Source organism: Benincasa hispida, chromosome 5 (assembly GCF_009727055.1).
Source record: "Benincasa hispida cultivar B227 chromosome 5, ASM972705v1, whole genome shotgun sequence".
NCBI classification, from domain to species: domain Eukaryota; kingdom Viridiplantae; phylum Streptophyta; class Magnoliopsida; order Cucurbitales; family Cucurbitaceae; genus Benincasa; species Benincasa hispida.
The window spans coordinates 13,540,044-13,563,807 of NC_052353.1; the positions used below are offsets into that span (position 1 = coordinate 13,540,044).

A 23,764-nucleotide genomic window follows, 5' to 3' on the forward strand; every position below is an offset into this window, starting at 1 on the left:
ATAATTTACTCTTTGATTAAAAGGAATATATAGAGAAATTTTGATAACTAGCTAACTTTTTTTTTTTTTTTTTGGTGAATCTAACACACAAGGCATCTTTCTCTGTTAGCATTTATTGCATATTTTAATAAAAAGTTTCACTTAATATTGTATTAATATTCTCTGTCTTTTGTAACACCTAATTTTTCAAATAAATATATAATACTAGGAAACAATGTTGTAATATGGGGAAAAAAAAGGAAAAGAAAAAAAAAGAATCAAAGTGATTAATGAATTATTTAATTATCCTAAAAATATGAATTATTTAATTACAACAGAAAAGCCCTTTTGATCTTCCAAGAGACACTGGAAAAATGAAGTAGGATAATGTAAAAAATTAGAACACTGATTCTGGTTAAGCTATTTATATCTCAATTGGTTATTTTTTTCCCCCATAAAAAATTATATAAAATAAGATGTGCTATTTACAAAATGTTGCTGATTTGTAGGGGTGTTTATCATAACAGAAAGTGAAAAAGAAAATGAGGGACATAGATTATTAAATATCAATAAAGAAAAAATTATATATATATATTCATATATTCAAATAAAAAAGGTAACACACCTAAAGAGTTGGAATAGAGAAACTTGTTTAGCCAAAGCAACATAACTTAGTTGGTATACGAGTAGATTTGTGATAAAAAAAAGTCTATGGTTTGAATCTCCTATGCTTATTATATTAAAAAAATCTCATTCCTAACTCATGTTCGATACTACAACAAATTAATTCAAAAGTTAACACATTCATTACTATGACATAATATCAAGAGTGAGGAAAGAGTCACTAAAAAAATCACATCTCCTAATACTATGCTTTTCGACGCTACATCAAACATCGACATAAACAATTTGTTATGATAATTAAAATGCCTGTCGGAAAAAAAGGGGCGGNACACCATTTGTATTGGTGTCGGGATAGGTGGTCTCTTCCGATTCCCCATAGTTAATCATCAAGAGATGGAGACCCCCTATATCGATGGTTTTGAGATCTTGTCGGTATTACATCTTCCAACAATCTTATCCTAATGAATGTCGGCGTTTGCATAAGCTACACTGATAATTTTTTTTAGGTTTTTCCAATAAATTTATGCCTCGAAAAATCTTCTTTCTTGTAAAGTTTAATTAAGCATAACTAATAAGAAGGGTATTTGTCTCCTAAATTAAATTTTGATGTATAGTATTCAAAAGTCGAACTTATAGCCTATCAAGTCTTAACCACACTAACCAAACATAGATTACACTAAGCTAGAGTTATTTAACCTAACCTATATTTATAGTAGAATCCAAACATAGATTATATTCTCCAAATTTATATATTAAAAAAAACCATCAAACTTATTAAAATCAAGGGTCAAATGTTATATAAATATAATGGATAAATCCTACCTCATTAATTCATGAAAAATTTGAAAATTATTGATGTTCAATCTAGATTAAAAAAAAGAATTCTAAAAACACCAATCAAAATTGAATCAAAAGCAATCAAAATTAATTGGTCAAACCCCATAGTTCGGTCGGTTGGACATATCTATCTTCCATATTATTCGTTTATTCCAACTTTGCTCCCATAAAAAATAATTATACTCATTAAAAATAATTTATAATTTATACACATACATATAGAAGGCCATTGGATGGATTAAAAAAAATGAATTATTGATTTGAATTTTTTTTTTTTTTTTGTCTCAAATGGATTAGATGGTGAAGCACCCTTATTATTTCATTAAATGAAAAAAAAGAGAGAGAGATATTATAATTTAAATTAACATTATCGATTGAATTATTAGATTTCAAATTTAGTTCCAAAACTTTTAAAGTGTATGACATAGATCTTGAGTTTTCAAATTCGTATTTAATAAGTCTCTAATATATACAATTTGTTGAAAAATTAATTGATTATTGATATATTAGATAAATTTTAATTTTTATGTCTAATGAAACTCTAAAATTTTAATTTTATGTTTAGTAAATACATGAATTTAAAAACACATATATGTCAATCTAAGGACCTATTAGATACAAAAATGAAAAAGCTAAGGATCTATTCTACACAATATTGAAAGTTATTGATTTATTAGATACTTTTTAAAGTTTTATAAACTTAATGGACATAAAACTAAAAATTTAAAAATTTATTAGATGTTGTTTAAGGTCATAGATCTATTTGGTACAAAGTAAAGTTCAGATACTTATTAGACAATTTTTTAAAATTTAGAAACTAAATAGACACGAATCTAAAAGTTTGGGGATTAAATTTGTAACTTCACCTAAATTTGATGATGAATAAAACGTAGGATAAAAAATATTTTACCTATGAAATATGATATATTGTTAGCATGCAACTTACTTTCTTTCTTTCTTTCTTTTTTTAAGTACAATAGAAATAGGGAGATTGAAATACAGACCTTGTGGTTAATAGCACTCTCCTATGCCAGTTGGATGCTCACTTTGGCAAAGTTTTCATAGTTGATAGTATAGATGTTGTAAATTAAAATTTATATGCTCTTAAAAACTATTAGATTTATATTTAAAATTCTTTTAGTCAAAAAATTGAATCTAAACTAGTATAAAATTAACCATCTAATCGCTAAATTTTAGTTTGTAATAATCTTGTCCCTATAACTTCAAATGTATATCAGTTTAATCTCTTACTTAACAATTTGTAACGATTTAGTCACCGATTAGATATAAAAAAAAATATATTTGTTTTTCATTTGCGCATTCAACAATAAGCGGAGATATAGGGTTTCGAACATATTTAAACTCTTGATAAAAAAAAAAAACATATGTCTTAAATAGTTGAGCTAGATTAAATTTATTTACGAAGTAAAAAGATTATAAGTTATTATGCAATAAAATTTAAAAATGAACATGAATTATTTTTTAGGATTCTCTTAAGGAGGGCCAACTGCCCAAAAGGTAATACAAAAATGGCCGTCCAAGGGTCGGATAAAGAGGACAAAAGTGGGACCCAGCCGCCGTAGGTGCAAGTCCACTTGCCCAATTCTAGCCCCCATTGTTTTACCACTTTCTTTAATTTTAGAAAGCCACAAAAAAGAAAAAAGAAAAAAGAAAGTTTTGCCCTAATTTCTTTTTAGGTTTTGTACTAAACCCTAACTTATGGTCAACTTTGTTCTAAACCCTGGTTAACTAATTTCTTTAGCCAATTATGTTCTTCTTCAAACCCAATTGGACAATCTAACCTATGAGTTCTTTCTTTCTTTTTTTTTTTTTTTTTTTTTTTTTTAAGGCAAAGAAACAACAGACAAAATTATAATCTAACATCAAGAATAATGTGAGAGAATACTATCTGAAAAAAATCTTTTCATATGAAAGAATGGCCTTCAGAGGAGACAAAGTTGCAAAGATACGAACAACTTTATTCTCTTCACAAGAAACATAACAAAAGTAAAAGGCATTAACAGACTTGTCCACAAAAATAATATCCTCAATAAAGATCTGAATATTTGAAAGAGATGAATCCATCTCATTAATGAGATTGATGACCTCCAACAAATCATACTCAACTTCAAACAAGGATTGAACTTCGTCATTCCTACTTGATCACTTTCAAATTCTCTAATATAGCTCCTCTGGGTAAACATGAAGCCACATAGAAACGTCAAATCTTTATGATCACGAACAAATCAATCGAGCCCTTCCTGCCCTCCTTGCATGACCAGAGTTTGCAACCGTCGACTTATGGAGGACACCAACGATAAGTTTTTTTTTTTAATGTTAGATTGAAATTTAAACTTAATTAAGTAGTGAACTTATAAAATTTTTAAATTTTGATGTGGACGAATTGATGTATCACAGAATTTTAGCTAAGTCACGTAATTAATTAGGAAAAAAAAATTAAAAACCAACCTTTTAAAAAAATGTTTTCGACCAGATTGAAAAAAAAAAGCTAATAAAGTCAAAAGAATCAATAACCCAAAATATTGTCTTATTTAACAACCAACCTTTTAGAAAAATAAAAACTAAACTAATGAAATTATTAATATATTATCACTTAAAATCAAAACTTTAAGATTGAATTTGAGTCGTTCAGCTCTAAATTTTCGAGAAACAATTGTAGAAGGTCACTGATGAATTATTGTAAATTTAATTATAACTAATATTAAAATTTTACCATAGCACTTGCTTAAATTTTTTAATTTATTAATAATATAATCTTCGAATATAAGGCAACTATAGTGTGGTCGTTTCATTAAATATTTCTTTTTCTATGATGTGTGACTTATCCAATTATGAGTTGTTTTATCGATACATACATGAATGGAATGTGATATACCTTAAATTTAATTTTTTTTTAAAAAAAAAAAGGGTTTAAAATTTATGTATTATGGATATTTTATTTATTTATTTATTTATTTATTTTGGAAAGAATATTTTATTTATTCTATTAAAGAAAGTCAATGCGTACTCATTTTACATTAATTGTTGTAACATGGAACTCATAGAACTTATGAAACTTTTTAGTTATTCGAAATATATTTTTATCATTGGTAACAGAGAAGTTTTAAATATTTATACTTCGAAAACTGATTGATCTGTGCTATGTGTTTTGATTAAGAAGATTTGGAAACATGTTTGGTAGTAGTTTTTTTACTTTATGTTTTTTATATTTAAAAATTTTGCTTATTATAAAATCTAGTTTATTTGATCTTTTAAACTTTTTTTCGTTTTTTTTTAAAAAAAAATTAAACTAAGAGTCTAAGACTCCATTGAATACTATTTTATTTTTTATTTTCAATTTTTAATTATTGTGTGAGTAATAATTATTAAAAGATAATAATTTTTAGTTCAGAGTTGTATTTAAGGTTTATTGAAAATACATACATTTGTTTTTATCATGTGTGAGTATTTGAGGCCAACTTACTCCCATTCTGATTAATCTCATGGGACGATCCATCTTACCCTATAATATTTTGGTGTAAAGGAAACTTGTAACATATTAAACCTTAGGTAGGTGGTCTCAATGGATTGAATCCATAACCTTTTAGCTTTTAATTATCAAGATCATATTTCCCTAAGACAACTCATGATGGTTAAGTATATAAATTAAAATAAAATTTATGCATTTAAAAAATACATAGGAACTAGGGTTGTTTTTAGAATCTGTGATATTCTACTATTATTTGTAAATATTTTTAATAATTTTATCATTTAAAATAATATTTCAGAAGAACTAAACATATAATTGAACAAGTCTTGAATTATAGGGAACAAAAATTATATTTTAACCTTAAATTTTTATGGTTGGATTTGATACTCTTTTAATTCAAGGTAATACATAAATATGCACAAGAAGAAGCAAAAAGTGTTACCTTATAATTTCATATGAATAATATTTCAAATCTAGAACTTTATGGAGGGAAAATTAGAGCTAAATTTATAAATGACTTTTATCTATTTTTTAAACCTAAAAACAACTTCAAAGGGAGAAGTTTTCCCTATTTTCCTTATTTGTTACACCTATCCTAAGTTGAACTCTTTATTTGGGTGTCCTATTAATTGAAAATCTAGAGGCAGTTAATTAATTGATCTTTCTTATGATAATTCTTGAAATTTGACTCTAAATCTTTCACCTCATATATATTAAGAAATATGATTTCCATTTCATAACTATTTTATTTTTTATTTTTGAAAAACAAGTTCATAAATACTAGTTAAACCTATTGATTATTTTATTTCATTGTCTACTTTTTACCAAAGTTTTTATGAATCAAGTCAAATTGTGAAGACCAATAATAACTTTTAAACATTTATATTTGTTATTAAAATTTAGTTAAAAATTCAAATATTTAGTTACACAAGATGAAATAAACTATGATAATTGAAGTTGTAATTAAGAATATAAACATAGTTTTTAAAAAATCAAATAGTTACCATACAGAATTTAAATGGTTTTAGAATAATTGCAATGGATAGAATTTATTAGAGTTAATAATTAAGTGTATAGTAATATTTTTAAAGAATCGCAAATATAGCAAAATCTATCAATGATAGTCTCTATCATTGATAAACTCCTATCCCTAAAAGCGATATACATAGTCTATCACTGATAGATTTCGAGAGTTGAATATCTACAAATTCTTTTGTATTATGTTATATTTGAAAATACTTTTGAACCCCACTCGCGTGTTTTATTCCAACTTAAGCACAATCCAACTAAAAACTAAAATATCAAAATTCCAATATCAACCCTTATTGTTAAAAAAAAAAAAAAAAAAAGAATCAAAATTTCTGCTTCAAAGAAAAGGTAGATAAAAGAAGAATAATTAACAACCAATTTGTCAACTAATTATTATTTTATAATACATATACTTAAGCTTAGAGAGAGAGAGAGATCAAATGATATTCTCTCTCTAAATTAGCTTCTTCTTCTTCTCTCTTTAGCCTTTGCCTTTCTCTGCACTCCATCAATACTCTCTCATCAATTCCTTACAAACCCTTTATTTTCTCCTCTTTTCTTCTCTTTTCTTCTACTTTTATATATATATATATATATTTTCCTTCTCCACTTCCTTCAATTAAACAATCCAAACAGCAACAGTAGTTTTAATTTTAATTTTTTTTTTTGTTTCTCTTCTCCCTATCTCAAGTGCTCTTAAATTCTTAATAAAAATTTCCCCCTATTTTAATATTATTCATAGTTTTCTGTTTTCTTCCTTTTCTTTTTTCAAACCTTTTAATAAGATTGTGTCCATCTATCCATGGCTGGTCTGGATTTAGGCAATCACTATATTCACCAACTTCAAAGGCCTAATTTCAATCTTCCCCACCACCACCATCAAGACTCTCAATCTCGTCATGACAACGAATCCCATCATCCATCGGAATTCGTCGCCGCAGACTCTACTGCCCCGGCCACCGATATGGTTTCCTCTCGCCGACCACGCGGCCGTCCACCCGGTTCCAAAAACAAACCGAAGCCACCGGTCATCATAACTCGGGAAAGTGCCAATACCCTAAGGGCTCATATTCTTGAGGTTGGTAGTGGCTGCGACGTCTTCGATAGTATCGCTACCTATGCTCGTCGTCGCCAACGTGGGATCTGCATCTTGAGCGGTAGTGGAATGGTTACGAATGTCAACTTACGGCAACCGACGGCCGCGGGGTCTGTGTTAACCCTACATGGGAGGTTTGAGATATTATCCCTTACTGGATCTTTCTTGCCGCCGCCTGCTCCTCCCGGCGCCACTAGTTTGACTATATACTTAGCCGGTGGGCAAGGGCAAGTGGTGGGTGGCAACGTTGTCGGGGAACTAGTAGCGGCAGGGCCAGTGACAATAATCGCCGCATCATTTACAAATGTAGCATACGAGAGATTGCCACTGGAAGAACAAGAGCAAGAACAGGACCAAGAACAAGACCAACTTCAGATGCAACCACCGACGTCGCAGGGTGGCGGCAACGACGGTAGCTGCGGAAACAATAACAACCCATTTCCAGATCCATCTTCAGGGCTTCCTTTCTTCAATTTGCCTTTGAATATGCAAAACCAAATTCAGCTACCATTCTGAAACCCCAAAAACAAATAGGAGAGCAAAATGAAATCTCTCAAATATTTGGTCTTTGTGAATGATATGTGAAGATGGAGCTAGCAGATGGGGTTTATTATTCTTCTTGTTCATGGAAGAGACTCCAAATTCAAGGTCAGATCTTTCAGAAGATTTCATGGAATTCAATTAATAATGCCTCTCTCATGAAATGATTTCACTATATATATATAAATGTAGGTATATCATCTTCTATATTTTGTGGCTTGTTGTAGTTTCTTGATTATCTTCTTGTTATTACTCTCAAAATCTTCATCTTTTTTTTCTCTTTCTTTTTAAATCTTCTGTACTTCTGAATCTGTGTATGGTTTCTTGGGAACTCTTCTTTACTGCTTAAATATATGGTGATGCAAAAAAAAAAAAAAAAAAAAAAACTCTCCAATCTGATATATTCCAAGAACAATTTGGTTTAAGGGCTCAGATTTTCAATAACATGACAATTTCTTCCTCTTTTCTTTAATCGTAATCTATTTATTATCATCATCATCTTAATTTATTGTTGTGATTGGAGTGTTATGAAGTTGCTACGGTTGTGTCAACAAATGTTCCAGACCCTTGTTATCCCAATAAAACAAGATTAGTTTCAAGAATTTGATGAAGTTTTGTTATCCCTAGTATTTCATTAGCATATGTTATATATAAAAAAAACTATGGTAAAATGTATAAAATTGGGTTTGTTACAAGTTAACTATGTTAAAATGAAACACAATACTTCCTATATTTTCAATCCTTATTAAGCTCAATTAGTTCTCTATAATCTGAAGGATTAAGTTGTTGGATTAAGCATTTGAGATCAATTATTTTGTATGCAACTCTTTCTTATCCATTCATAAAATACATGTTTCCAATATTATAATTTGTGTTGGCATGCAATTATTGTCTTTTTATTATTAAAAGGGGCTGATTATACAATTAATTTTATGCAAATTGTTGCTTCTTAGTCTTACTTAGAGAGTTAATTAGTTCCCTTGAATTTAGGTTGAGATTGTTGTATAAAATGAAGAAGAGTAGATTTAGCATTATCATAGAATTTTATTGAAGTTAATAATTTCTAGAAATTTATATGTTACTCTAACTTATTATTAATCAAGTATAGTTGAAGCTTCCAATGTTTATTAGGTTAAAATAAACATTATTTGATTTTGTTTGATATATGAAATGTGTTAATTGATGGGTGATATGATAATGTTTTGGTAAATATCAATGTATAAGAGTTAGGGTAAAAGATCTCCTAATTCAAATTGAAATCATAGTACATATTAACTAATTTCAATTCATCGGTTTGTCTTTTTTCAATAACCAATAAGGAAAATTTTTACAAAAAGAAAAAATGTCAAATTATTTATAGAAATAGTAAATATATATATATATATATACTGATAGACTTGTATTAGCATCTATCACATAGTATCAATGATAGACCTCTATCAATTTTTAGCGGACCTCTATCGATTTTTATCGCTAATAGACACTGATAGATTTCTACCAGCCTCTATCATCCTTTATCAAAGAAAATTAAATTTTATTATTTTATATAAATAATTTTCCTTATTTTTCTATCTTTGAAAATTTCTCGATCAATAATTTACCATTTACCGTTCATATTATTAAATTTTGATTGATGCAATCAATAATAGATACATGTGGTTATTTTTTTACTTCAATTTATGTAATTATTAAGAACTCTCATTAATATAGCTTATCCTATATAAAATAGGAATATTATTCATGTAGTGCATGATAACATATCTTAGGATCAATGCTTGATGCCAAAATAATAATAATAATAATAAAGATATGTGAGTATTTAGAGGCCTAGGGATATAATAGTTTGTTTTGTTTATACTATTCCAAGGGAGGATATGAGGGATTTTTTTTTTTTTTTTTTTTTTTTTTTTTGAGGAATAGGTAAATATGAAGATAAACTTGATAAATATTTGATATATAATATATTTCTTTAATAAATTTGTTGATTATATTACATAATAAAATTACAACAATGCTCTATTATTAAATCTTTATCAATTAAATCTATATAGAATCAAGATATTTTGATGAAATATTAACTATATAAAATTAAAATATATTTCGAGGTTTTAGTTGATTACAATTACTAAAAATTTTAAACAAGATAAAATTAATCTCATAAAAAAAATATAGGGAGAATATCTGAAGTTTCAATGGCAAATAGAAACACTAGTAAATTTCACACAAAAACGAATAGGAAATCAAAACATTTATCCGGAGAAACCATGATTTTCGAAGCTATATTTAAATAAATGGTTTTTTTTATGAATGAGTTTACATGTTTTTGTGGCGAAAAAAAAAATCGAAGTCCTAATTTTATAAAAATAATAATAATAATAATGAAAATGTAGATATAATGTGGTTTTGATGGATATTTCTAAAAAAAAATTATTAAACAATAAAAAAACTTAAATTAATAAATAAATATTTTGTGATTTTTAAAAAACTTTAACATGTCTATTATTTATATTATACTTACATTATTGATATTTTGTTGCTTAATTTTTTTTGTAGATTTTTCTACATTATAATGAAAATATCAATTTACTCATGTCGATTTCGAATACATGAAGATATGGAAATATTGACATGTCTACGGAAACTTAATACTATAGTGAAGACACCATCATCAATATTATTATTATTATGTATAGAATGGGGATCAAACTTCTAACTTAAAGGTTAATGGTACAAAGTTTTATGATAGTTAAATTATGTTCATGTTGGTAAGGAATAGAGTATAATGGGAACAGGAAGATTTAAACCATAAATCTCGTGATTGTTAACACATTCATGCACCAACCAACTATGTTGGCTTTGGTAGGAAGATGATATTTTCTAATGAAAATTATGAATATCCATTTTATGTGCATATACAAGCACACATTTGGGTAAAAGAAAATTAGATCTCCCATAGATATTGGCTTAGAACTCATAAAATTAAAGAAGCATAGTTTTGGAGATCAACCAAACTAATTTGTTTGCACATGCCCAAAAGACCTTTTTTCTTTCTTTCTTAGTGTTGAGACTTTTGAGAAACTTACCCTTTGATTAAACAATTCATTTTTTTTTTGCTTTCCAATGTGTGATAGATACGAAAAATGACTCATCAACCTTAGAATAAAAGTTAGTGCCTATGTTAGGTTGTTTGTTATGTAATCAAAGATTTCTTATATATCTCATAAATATTCACATATTTTTTTTATATAAAAAAGTAAATGATATATCTAGTAATATCAACTTTAGGTACTATGTTACTTTAATAATTAAACATTAAAAGTAAACATCGATGTGGAGTTAGAATCTTGCAATTATGCTATTTAGAATATATTTACTACCCAAATTTTTCTACAACTATGCAGTTTATAACATAATTATTATCCAACCTTTTCAATTCACATAGTGTTTGTACTATTTAGGGGTGTTCAAAAAATCTAGAACTTGATCAACTCGGATTACCAAACCCAAATCGTAAGGGTTAGATTTTTTTTTGTTGAGTTAGGTTGAAAATTTTGAAAATTTAAAAATCATGTCGGTTCTCGAGTTCATTATTTTTCTAATCGGGTTGGCCCGACCCAATTTAGAATCATGTATCTTTTTTTAATATATATAATTTAGGTTTACAGCACTCAAACCTCTCTTAGCTGCTCACATCTCCCTCCCAATCTCACTATTTCTCTCAGTCGCTCCTCCCAATTTCTCAATTGTTCGTCTCCATCAATCCATCATAGGTCTCTCAGTCATTTGTCTTCATCCGATTGTTGTTCATCTCTATCCAACTCCCAATCTTTCAGTTACTTGTCTCCCTCTCAATGTCCACGGTATCCCTCTCAATCTCACACTCCCGTAATCTCCCTCTGAATCTTTTAGTTGCATGTCTCCCTCGGTCCCTCACAATCTCACTCTGTCTCTTAGTCACTCGTCTCTGTACGGTTGCTGCTCGTCTCCGTCCGGCTCCCAATCTTTCAATCACTTGTCCCCCTCTTAATATGTCTCACAATATTTCACTACAAGAAAACACCCATTTTCCGACGCTTTAAATCGTCGAGAAATGGTAAGAAACGCATCGGGAGATCTACTCCCGACGATGAACTCATCGTCGGAAGTTTGGTCAGGATATGACCGTCGGGAGTACAACTCTCGATGCGGAAACACACACCATCGGGAGTTTGAACAAACCCCCAATGCTTATTATACGACGTTGAGAGTTTGGAACTCCCGACGCATGTACACACATCGTCGGGAGTTCAATTTCAGAAATTCAAAATCTAAATTTGAACTTCCAATGGCTTACCAGTCATCGGGAGATATAGAAACTCCCGACATCTTTTGTCAGGAGAGTCATTTTTTTAATATTTTTTTAATTCGATCTGAATAACCTGAAATATATAACATTATTAAGCAACTAAAAAGTATTCACATAAGAAAGAAAACAAACAAACAAAGTCGATAGTATTCTTTATTACACAAAATAAAGAAAAGTTGGCAAAATGGTCTACAAATAAAATATGTCTTCACAAACACATAGAAGAAAGAACTCTTAACAACGTCTCCAATGCAACATCTCCAACACAACATCTCCAACAACATTTCCAACATCATCTCCAAACAACATCCTACAAAATAAACAAAAACCATAAGGTAAATCCTATAAGTTCTACAAAACAAAGAAAATCCTACAATCCTACAATCCTACAAAACAAACAAATGAGTAACAATCTTACAAAACAAAGAAAATTAACACACTTCCAAGACTACATATTCTCAACTTGAAACTTCTACAAACACACAAAGACTATAAGTTAAACTCCAAAAGAATAACTAATCTCAACCCATCCAAAACAACATTCAAAATTCATAAACTTTCACAATCAAATAAAAGCCATTAGATGAATTTTACAATCCTACAAAATGAAGAAAATGAACACACTACTAGGACTACATATTCTCAAGCTGAAACCTCCACAAACACACAAAAATCACAAGTTGAACTCCAAAAGAAATAAAAAATTCATAAACTTCCACAAATATTCAAAATTCATAAGCTTCCAATAGTCCATAATTTTTTCAAATCTTCAATTAACGGCTGCAAGTAAACATCAATTTTTTTTCCAAAAGATTTTGGACCAGGTATGAGCAAAGACATGAAGAAGTCTGTCTCCTTCATGCATTTCTGAGGTGACAAATTATAAGGTATTGGTACCACAGGCCACATACTATACGAAGTACTCATATCCTCAAATGGATTAAATATATCTGAAGCTAATCCTAAACGAACATTAGGGGATCTAAAGCGAAATGAGGAAATTCACGATCAAAATGTTTCCACTTCTTTGTTGGGTTATATGTCCTAAAACTCGCAGTTCTTAAACTTTAAACTTATTCCTATTTACAATAAAGATGTTGTTGAGATTATTTGAATAAAATTGTTATTAAATATATAAATTGCATTCATAGATTCCTAAATCCAATAAACTAATGAATCCATGGCTATAACATGAATACTTAAACTTTATGTAGAGACATAAAGGAGGATCAAGTTTGAGTATATAGCCAAAATGGTCTATAAATATATGGATAGGATTAGGTGTCTTATCTTGGGGACACTATGAATGTGGCCCGCTTTGTATATTGATACAAATGACGTGATCCCAAAGTCGTTCATGAAGAGATACGTTAGTGGGAGCATCCTATGCAAAAGATGTTTGCATAAGACCGGACCACAAAATAATCACTTTTCTTTATAACGACCGTTTACTGTTAAAACTAACTATTCCAATTCGATGACTTAAGGTAACTCGATCTCAATCTTGAGCTAACTATGAACTTCTATTTATTCGAGATTATCCTTTAATCTACATGGGTAAGAGTGACTCAACATCGCCACTCAATAAGTCTCCCATTTTAAGGATAATATTGGATAGATAGTTGAGGACATAGTCCTGCAAGACGAAATTTACTCCTACCCATTTTAGGGTTAACTGATAGGTTGTTCCCTTAAGTACTGACTCTTGGTCTCGAACAAAGGGTCCCGCCCTCCCTATGGCTAAGAGGGACTTGATTTATTGCTAGGATCATAAACCAATTGTTCATTAGAGGATCAGTGGAGACTTAAGGAGAAAGATATATTACATGGGTAAAACGGTAATTTTGACCTAGCTGTAAATACGAACAACCTATGAAGTATCGACTTACTGATTATGGTTAAATCGAGTGGATAGGAATATATTTACAGTGAGAAGAGTGCAACTACTGAGCTATAGTGGAGTGTCTTAGTAGTTAACGAATATTGATTAATCGATTTAAATGGTTTAACCAATTAATCTCAGATCGTTGGAGCTCATGATCTGTAGGTCCATCAAGTCTCTCTACTAGCGCGTAAAAAGAATTAAACCTTAGAATAGCATGTTGAGAGAATTTAAAATGTTCAAATTCGATTTAGGGTTTGGATTATTATATTTGATATAATCAAACCTTTAATTAATAAAATAAACAGTTTTGGAGAGTTGGAAATATTTAAATATGATTTAAATATTAAATACAAGAATAGTGATTCATGTTTTTAATTAGGTATTTTATTACTTTAATACTTGATATTAAAATAAATTGTTTAATTAATAATCAATTTATTTATTTATTTATTTAAAATTTTGAATTTGTGAAATTCAAAATATAAAATTAATTTAATTTAATTATAAATAGATAAATTAAATTAAATTTCATTTATGAAATTTTATTAATATAAATGAATGAATTAGTGGGAAATGTTGGATTTTTCCACTAATTATTCCACTTAATCAATAAAATTAGTAGAGGATTGAGTGTCAATCCACCACCACAGCTGCTTTGCATGTTTCATCTGTTTAAAAACAAGTTGAATCTTAGATTTTATGGCATGCAACCTCAAAAATTAAAAATAAAATTTTGTCATTTTTCTTTTCAATTCAACTCTCAAATACTATACCAAATCTCTCTCGATTTGGGTTCCACTAGAAATGCCTGAGATTAGTGGAGAAAACTCTTGTGGTGGTCTACTTCAAAGACTGAAGAAGAAATTCGTGAAATTTTGAAGCAATCAAGAGGATTCGACAAAAGTTGTATACTTGAAACTCTATTTCTATTTTTCCCTTGAACTTGCATGTTTCTTTAATAAAATTAATGTAATTAGAGTGTTTAAGATTAAAATCTCTTCCTTTTGTTGAATGTCAACTTCATCGCTCTCTACATCAGCTAGATGTCGTAACACATCCTCCGTTTCAACTCATTTATCTTTATGTCAACTCATGTCAAAAGCACCTTCTTTCGATGCAAACAATCGTTTTAATCTCGGTAACAATGGAAAATGACGTAATACCTTATGTGGGCTTTTTTACCCCTTGCCATCATTAATTTGGTACCGAGACTCACAACAAACTTGGCATTGTTGTAAGTCTGCAAGTTCTTACCAATATAATATGTTGATACAATTCTTGTTAATAGATGTTTCATATGTTAATAGATGTCGCTCCACAACCTCTAATGACTCCCACATTGAATTCATACAATTCTTGCATGGGCATCTTATTCGTTCGGAATCATTAACATGAAACTTAGCCACATTTAAAAATTAGGATACTCCTTCTCTATACTCGACCGATAACTTATTTCTAAGTTTGATCAATTCTTTATTCATCCTTAAGAATAAAACTTTTCTAACCTAACTTGTAATTCAAAACAAATTATAACGTGTGTTGTGTACATAATGAATGGTGGTTAACTTTTAGAGGCTTATATATGCTCATAAAACGAAATCAAGATTTCATTGAACATAATAAAAGAATATACAAGGACATAAAAAAAAAAAACTCATAAAAAAAAGGGGAAGTGAACTATAAATCCAATCTAACAAAATCAAACTAGGATCATAATCACAAAAACACCTAGTTACTAAAGTGATACTATGTGTTGTTCATCCACATATTAATACTTTCACTAATATTTCAGGAATGGAAGAATTTGATATCAATATTTGTTCATATTCTTGTATGAATATCAATTCATTTACATGAATGTTTTCACATATATTTTCATAACTTCAAGACATTTTAATCCTATATTAGTGCTCAATAAAATGAAAAATAGAGCAACCAGAAGTTACTACCTTAATATATTCATGTCCAACACAAGAAAACATATATAGTGTCATACATTTGACACACACTTATTAAACACAAATAATTAATATAGGACAAATTATAAGTTATAGTCTACTAGCGTAGTAAATATCTCAATTTTAAAAAGTATCTCATAAAACTTTAAATTTTCAATTTTACATATGATAATTCTCTGACATATTGGATGTTTTTAATAATTAAAAACTTGTAAAATTATGACAAAAAAATGATGATATAGTCGATTATTTAATACATATACAATTGAAAATTCAAGTATTATCCAATAGATTCACAATTGAAAATTCTAGTATTTAAAAAATACATAAAATCAAATTCAAAAGAAGATGTATCAGCCAGAAAAAAGTTAAGCAATTCTTTGAAGATTTAAAACCTGGATGAACATATAATATAGATTTAGTTCCACTATACCCTATTAGTTAATAGTGTATATGATAAAAACTTGGTCCGAGCAAAAAATTTAGCAAAATCTGAAAAATAGGCAATGTTTGAAGTATTTTTCAAACATAAGAATAGATTCTCTTACAAACATAAGAACACAAAATCATGAAAATTTTCAAAAAAAGAAGAAAAGAAATAGTGGACGGATGGCTTATCGGCAGACGATGGACGAACAAGCTCTCTAGTGGCGCACTTTTCTGTTTCGTCTCTGATGATCTACTAGGGTTAGGATGAAGAAGGCAGATCCCAATTTGGGGTTTTAAAATCCATCTCCCGACAGCTATCGTGAGCCATCAGGAGTGTCGTCGGGAGTTCCCACAAGACTCCGACGAATTACTTAAATCGTCAGGAGTTTGGCTAGTGCTGGTTTCCATCTCCCAATCTCCCGACGCCTAATGTGCATCTATCGGGAGATCGGTCAATCTCCCGACGACTTATATATGGCGTCAGGAGTTATTGATAACTCCCAACGCTACCATTACGTAGTCAGGAGAGATTCTTGCTCTCAATGATATATCTCCCAGTGGTTGTTTTAGGTGTCAGGAGAGTCTTTTTTTCTTGTAGTGTTCCTCTCAATCTATCATACTCTCACAATCTCCCTCTCATCCCCTAGTCACATGTCTTCCTCAGTCCCTCCCTCACTTTGTCTCTCTCCATCTGGCTATCGCTCGCCTCCCTTTGGCTCCCAATCTCTCAGTCGCTCATCTCTCCCTCCCAATCTTCACGATCTCCCTCTGAATCGTAGTGAAAAAAAAAAAAAGAAAAGCAACTCAATGACCCAATTCGACCCAACCCGAAAATATATGGGTTGGCTTAAGTTGGCCCTTTATACAAAACTGATGAGGTTGGAGGTTTAACCAACCCGAATTTTCGTGTTGGTCCAAAAATAACTCCCTAACCTGGCCCAATCCAATCCATGTACATCCCTATACTATCAACATGGAGATCGAAGGTTCTAATCTAATACCTTTACTAAAAAAAAAAAAAAAAATACATTTTAGTGCTTACTACTTGAATCTATTAGCATTATTCTGATAGCCACATCACATGAAATCAGTCAATATTTATCTGAACATTTTGCATCAATAAAAAAACGTAAATTAAGACACTTTTCAAATTTAAGTTCGGATGTAATTTGACAAATAGAAAATTTATTTTTCATATTTAGACTGGTTAAAAATTTGGTGAAATAATATTTTTTCTTTTTGTACTTTAAAACGGACTAAAAAAAATTAGCTATTAATGATAAAATAATAATAATAATAATAATAAATATTGGGCCAAATTGTCCAAAAATTGGTGTTTAGCTTGGGCTCTCTTAAGTACAATACGAAGGAGCCCATTTAAATGAGCTAAAATGGGCTTAACGTTGGATTAAAGGCCCCCCTAGGTCGGAAATCAGAGCTATAATTGCCCCTCAAAATAAAGTTAAAAAAGAAAAAAAAGAAAAAAAAAAAATCTAGATCTCAATTATTTTATGTCGGCCAACCAACAATTTTGCAGCGATATGAGATTCGAATTCTCGTTGAATTCAAGAAATTAAAAAAAAAAATCTTCTTATCCTAAAAATTGGGTCTAATTTTTATTTGATCTCAAATTTCAAAATGTTACAATTTTAATCTTTAAGTTTTGAGTTTGATTTCAGTTTAACTATTATGTTTCAAAATGTTATAGTTTTGTTTCAATTTGGATTTTAGGTTTCAAGATTTCCACTTTTAATTTTAATTTTTCACTAAATACTTGCTTCAATCTTTGACGTTAATATTTATTAATTCATTTTAAATAATTATGAAATAAAAATTTTAAAATTAATTTTAATAGAGAAATATAATTATATTTTTATAATTATTTTAAATTAATTAATAGATATTAACACTAAAGATTGAAAGCTAGCATTTAGTGAACAAAAAATCAGGATTAAAAAAAACTTGGAACCAAAAAGTATTAATAATTATGTGTGAATTTACAATAGTTATTTTAGAATGTGATCAAAGTTCTTTATTGGGTAGATAAGGAGAAAATCTACTGTATATAAGTGTAAGACTCAAGTTTAGGAGGGTACATAAAGGAACCAAGATCACATTCTAATGAGAGACATTTTAAAGACATGAAAGTATGATTGAGAAAAACTTAAAAGAAATGAAAGTTACTACCTATACCAACAAGGGACACCTTCTTTTTGGTGACTCAATCTTATGAACTCCAAAGTTAAGCGTGTTTAGCTTTGATTCGGATTTCGAATCCTAGGCTTGGAGCCTTACAATAAGTAAGGAAAAATATTACCCCAATATAGTATGAGGTATTTTGAATGAAATAAATTGTTTAAAAATTCAAATTATTGCTAAAGTGAACTTAGACTAACGGTAATTGGTATAGCTTTCCTTTCTATAGGTCAGAGTTATTACCTAGTGCTTCGAATGACTAAAAACGGGTCTCAGTGTATATGTATCTTCTTGTATTCTCCTCGTCTTCTTGTAGATGTGTTTAAGTTTTCGTTGGTTGTTTATTTTATTTCTATCGTAACAATTTTTTTAAGAAAAATGAAAACTATTACTTAGAAATTGTGGGAAAAAAACATGATTTTCAAAAACCAAGAAACTAATACGTCGTTTGAACTATATTTCGTTTTTTGTTTCTGTTTTTAAAAATTATATTTATTTCTTCACAATTTTTTTATAAGTTTCTCGCTTTTTGAAAAACATACATTAGAATTATGAACCAAAACTTAAAAAAAATCAAAATTAATTTTAAAAACGGTTTTTTTTAGTTTTTAAATTTTGATATGTTTTTTCAAAACATTTTTAAAAAGAAATTAATAAAGGGAGAACTATTTGTAGAAATAATGTTTAAAATTTTGGTTTTAAGAACACTAAAAGCTAAAAAAAAAAAAAAATAGTAGTTATTAAATGAGATCTAAAAATTCATTGTATCAACAACCCAAAATGTTGGTGGGCATATTTCATCTCACGCTTATCTTTTCTCTTGTTTGGGCCCTTAGGTCTAAGTTGACCTCTAAGAGAATTCATAGCAATGTCATGAGTACACTTTTTCGGAATGGGACTATTTATAAAGTTCATAGTCAGACACCCACTTGATATTTGCAATACTCACAACATCATAATAGATGTGGTTGACGAGGTTGCAAGGTTTTGATTGATGAGCTTGACTCAATTATTATCCTTTTGGTGAAACGAAGCGAGTTCGACTAAAACGATCTAAGAGTCGTGGTACACTCTTTTCTCCACTCTCGAATGAGAGAATATTAAAAAGAATTAATTAGAGTTTAAAATGGTTTTTTTTTAACTGAGACAAAAAACCAAAATCATAGAAGCTCATTACTTGAACATCTCTCATGTGGGACACTAACTTTTCTTATATTTTTCAAAACTTTACCATTAATTAGGATACCAACTTTTCTAATATTCTTGGCAATTTGTTTCAATTACCATTGTTACCAGTCAACCAAATAAGAAGAAGAACCCACACACCAGACAACTGATAGATAAATTAAGAAGAAACAAGAAATTTTTTTTTAAAAAGTGCTCTTGAATAATTAATCTTTTATTCCGTTAATTCCATCAGATGAACACCATTTACATAAACTTCAACAATTAGTACAAATACATATAATATATATATGTTTATTGTATATATGACTGAATTATATTATACCTTTAATTATGTGTTATGAATTTTCTGTCTCTTCCTCTAAAAATCTTGAGCATAAAAGTCTAGAATTTCCTCTACATTGAGCTTAAACAAAGAAGAACAATCGTTGTACATGAGCCATAGCAAGTGCTCGAACAAAATAGAATCAACATCGACAAATATAACTCTTTTCCTTTTCCCATCTTCTTCTTCATCTTCATTGTCATCTCCTCCCTTTTCGATCAAAATCCGAAACGGATTTTCTTCTAACACAAAAGGGTCTACTAAGAATTCTCTCTTCTCCTTCCCCGCCACAACCTTCACTAGACTACTCTCCGCTCCATCAAGGCGGCCGACGTTGGATTTGTTGAGGCGGTGGTAGCCGAGACGTGGTCGGGTTGATCTCCGTCGTCGTCTCTTCATGACGTAGCAAGGGAGGACCAAGCAATCCATTTGGGGTTTCTGTAGAAGAGGTAAAGATAGTATTTTTAGGGTTACTATAGAGGAGAAGTATTCATAGATGTAGTTATATAGAGATGGAAGAGAGAGATGTTGAAAGGGTCTTTTTGAAAGAGTCTTTTAAGCGGCTAGAGAGAGAAAGAGAAGGTAATATTTAAAGGGTTTTGATTGGTGGAGGGTAATTGTTAAATGTGGGTGAGAGGTCGTTGTGAAGTGGAAGAGAGAGAGAGAGAGAGAGAGAGATCCGTTGAGATAGAGGAAGAATCTTCTAGGAAATATCGAAGTTTGGACTTAGAAATGGGATTTGATTGGACTTTTTATTGAGAATTGGGGAATTTTTGAGCTAGCCGTTGCCGACTTGGTTAATGGGAGTGTAGGGTCAAACAAGACTTGATTATTCACTCACTCGTATAGGGCCGATCAACTTGGAGAGCTATTAATGCTCTTACATTTTTAGTCGTCCAATTATGAGATTGCTTACGAATAATTATTCTCTATATATATTATGGATAGATTTAGACTTAAGAAGGTTTGAACTAAATTTACCTATATTTTGGACTCAAAATAAGACAAATGACAAGGTCAAAGATTAAAATACCCAACCCAAGACTCAAATGGGTCTTAGGAAAGGTAAGTTGCAAGGTGGGATTCTTAAAAAGTCACCCTCTGTCTCGACCAAAAGGTAAGGTCGAGCGTGGCTAATTCGACCTGAGAGTGTGCAATTTGAACACTCACATTCCGATACTGAAGATTGAGGGAGCAGTTGGAGGTTTGAGTGCAACTAAAATCCTGAGAGGAGAAAGAAAGACCCTAGGTCGACTTGCAGTAAGTATATATATATATCATAATGACTAGGAGTAAATTAATTCTCATCCCTAGAATTCTTGCTAAAGCCAAAAGTCTCTTATTAACTCAAGCATCAGTAAAACCATCAAGTGCCAAATAAAGAAGTTGAGAGTTTGAGAAGATATTGTCATGGTGGTATTCATCTATCCCCATTCCTTATTTCAATCGCTATCCCAGCGAAATTTCCTACAGTAATCGGGACAGAGATTTCTTGTACAGCCAAATTCATGGGAAAATTTCCCATTTTTTAAATAATATTATTCATTTAAAAATAATAATTTATTCTTAACCAAATAAAATTTCTACTAAATGTGTCATTTCTAGTACATTTTTTACTCATATAAAAACACTATAAGATTTCCTAATATTACAATATCATAGTCAAGCCTTGAACTTGAATATTACAGCATCATGATCTGAAAGATGAGAACGTTTTAAATATTAAAACATCCATATCTTAGAAATGTATTAAAGTAGTAAAAAGTTGAGATGAAAATTAGAAAAGAGCTAATTGTTGAAGCTATGGTTTCTATCAAGTTTAGCCAACAAGGAGAAAATTCTTCTTGCTCCCTCCTCCATTCCCCATCTCATTTAGAGGTGGTATTTACCAAAGGTAGCCAGCAGAAGCGATCTCAAAGATTGTTGTTGGACTGAGGCGATAATGTCCCTGATGGTGGTTGGGCACCAGAGTTTGTCGCTAGTCATCGAAGTATGTAGTCAACAATGATTATCGTTCAGGTGGTAGCCGACGGGTAGAGTCATTGAAGACATTGGAGGGAGGGAGAGAATAGGAGGGAAAGATGGAGTTTTTCGATAAATTTGTAATGGTGAAATTGATGGAACTGAGTTATTTAATATTGACTTGTGAAGTTGGTGGACAAAGAATTGAGATCAACTCAAGTAAATGTCTCATAACACCCCTTAATAATAATTTATATTTAACTTAGTATTTAGTAGGTAATTATAATTTATAAATATATAATAAATTACATTTTAAACAATTATTTAAATTGAGATGTAATTTCTAAATTAGAAAACTTAAAATACAACTCAATCATTGAATCCCTTCTTTTTAGAGTGCCTACCAAATGTACCTACATGTTTGAGTTTTCCATAAGTTTGTTTTTTTCCATCCAAAAGTTTTTATTATTGTGATGTGGGAATATGGAGTATTTTCTTCAATGTACGTTTGTTTCTCTGTATTAAGGGTTTTAAGTCTTGTCTAAAATCCACCATTTTCTATCATTAGTAATAGAGCACAATCATGAACTACATTGTACTATATAATTGTCACAACCATCCTTCAAACATCTTTAAAACCGATAATTTTTCTATATTTTGAAGTTTCTATTTTATACATGACTTTAATGCTACTCGTTAAAACAACCTAATTTCTTCAGCTTCTCAACAAAAAAAGAAAAAGAAAAAATAATAAAAAATAAAACTAATTTCTTTCCATTTTATTTTCACAAATGATATACTATTGTATGCTTCATAATCTAATCATCATGGATTGACGTAATGGTAAATAAGGGCATGAACTTAATGAAGGGCTAAGAGACCATGGGTGATTCGTGGTAGCCATGTACCTCGGATTTAATATCTTACGAGTTTTCTTGATAACTAGATGTTGTAGAAGGTTAGGTGGATCTAACACAGAATACAATGTCAAGCACGATGTCACAAACAATATGTATGACAAGTAGAGCAACATGAAGAAAAACAAAAATATAAAGACACGGAGACTGATAACCCAATTTGGTGCAAATTCACCTACATTTAGAGGGCAATGTGCCTAGTGGAATGAAAATTCACTATATAAAAAGTTTAGCAATTGCAACGAAAATACTTATTTGATAGACTCTCTCTTCAGTTTCTCACGTATAGCTACCTCTTCAGTTTCAACTTAGGCTCCCCCTAAGTTTGAGCTCCCCTCACTTCCACAAAAATACTTCTCCAAGCTTTTTATGAGATCCCCTCAATACAACATACTTAGGCTTTTCCTAAGAGTGAAATCCCCTCACATTCATCAAATTTAGGCTTCCCCCTAAATATGAGTTTTCTTTATCTCCAACGTATTTAGGCTCCCCCTAAATACAAAATCAAATCAAACTCCTCCCGAGTTCTATAATGGTCGTCAAACCAAAATCTCAACAACAAAATACGAGGATTTTCAATAATACATGGAAGTTAAGGCTTAGACAAACCTTAAGTTTAAAACTCTCAATACCCACTTTTCTAATAAGGTGGCTAACCCTAAAAATGAATAAAGGACCATATAAATAAGGCTAGCTTTGAGAATTTATTTTAGGAGTGAATAAAGATTCTCTACAGGAAAATAAAGAAGACAACCATAGAAATCTACAAATTATGCAGACAAATATGGAAAAGATATTCTACAGAATCTACTATCAGACATGTAACAATGTTAAATGACAAGGCCTTTGACATGTTGCCCAATATGTTGCTCAAGTTTTGCCTGTAATAAAATTAGCCAACCATACTGAAGTCCGGTAAACAAATTAGCTAATCACACAGCAGTAACAATCTCTCCCTTTGGCTATT

General features: G+C 30.0%; 2 protein-coding genes across 2 annotated transcripts; one reads left to right on the forward strand and one right to left on the reverse strand.

The window, feature by feature from the left end:
• Positions 1–6,761: 6,761 nt before the first annotated feature.
• LOC120078606 (AT-hook motif nuclear-localized protein 23-like) lies at positions 6,762–7,571 on the forward strand. The gene has a single exon (XM_039032893.1). It carries the CDS (start codon positions 6,762–6,764, stop codon positions 7,569–7,571), a length of 810 nt encoding a protein of 269 aa, XP_038888821.1.
• A 12,220-nt stretch (positions 7,572–19,791) lies between these two features.
• Positions 19,792–20,621, reverse strand: LOC120078224. The gene has a single exon (XM_039032446.1). It carries the CDS (start codon positions 20,345–20,347, stop codon positions 19,955–19,957), a length of 393 nt encoding a protein of 130 aa, XP_038888374.1. The 5' UTR covers positions 20,348–20,621; the 3' UTR covers positions 19,792–19,954.
• Positions 20,622–23,764: the final 3,143 nt, after the last annotated feature.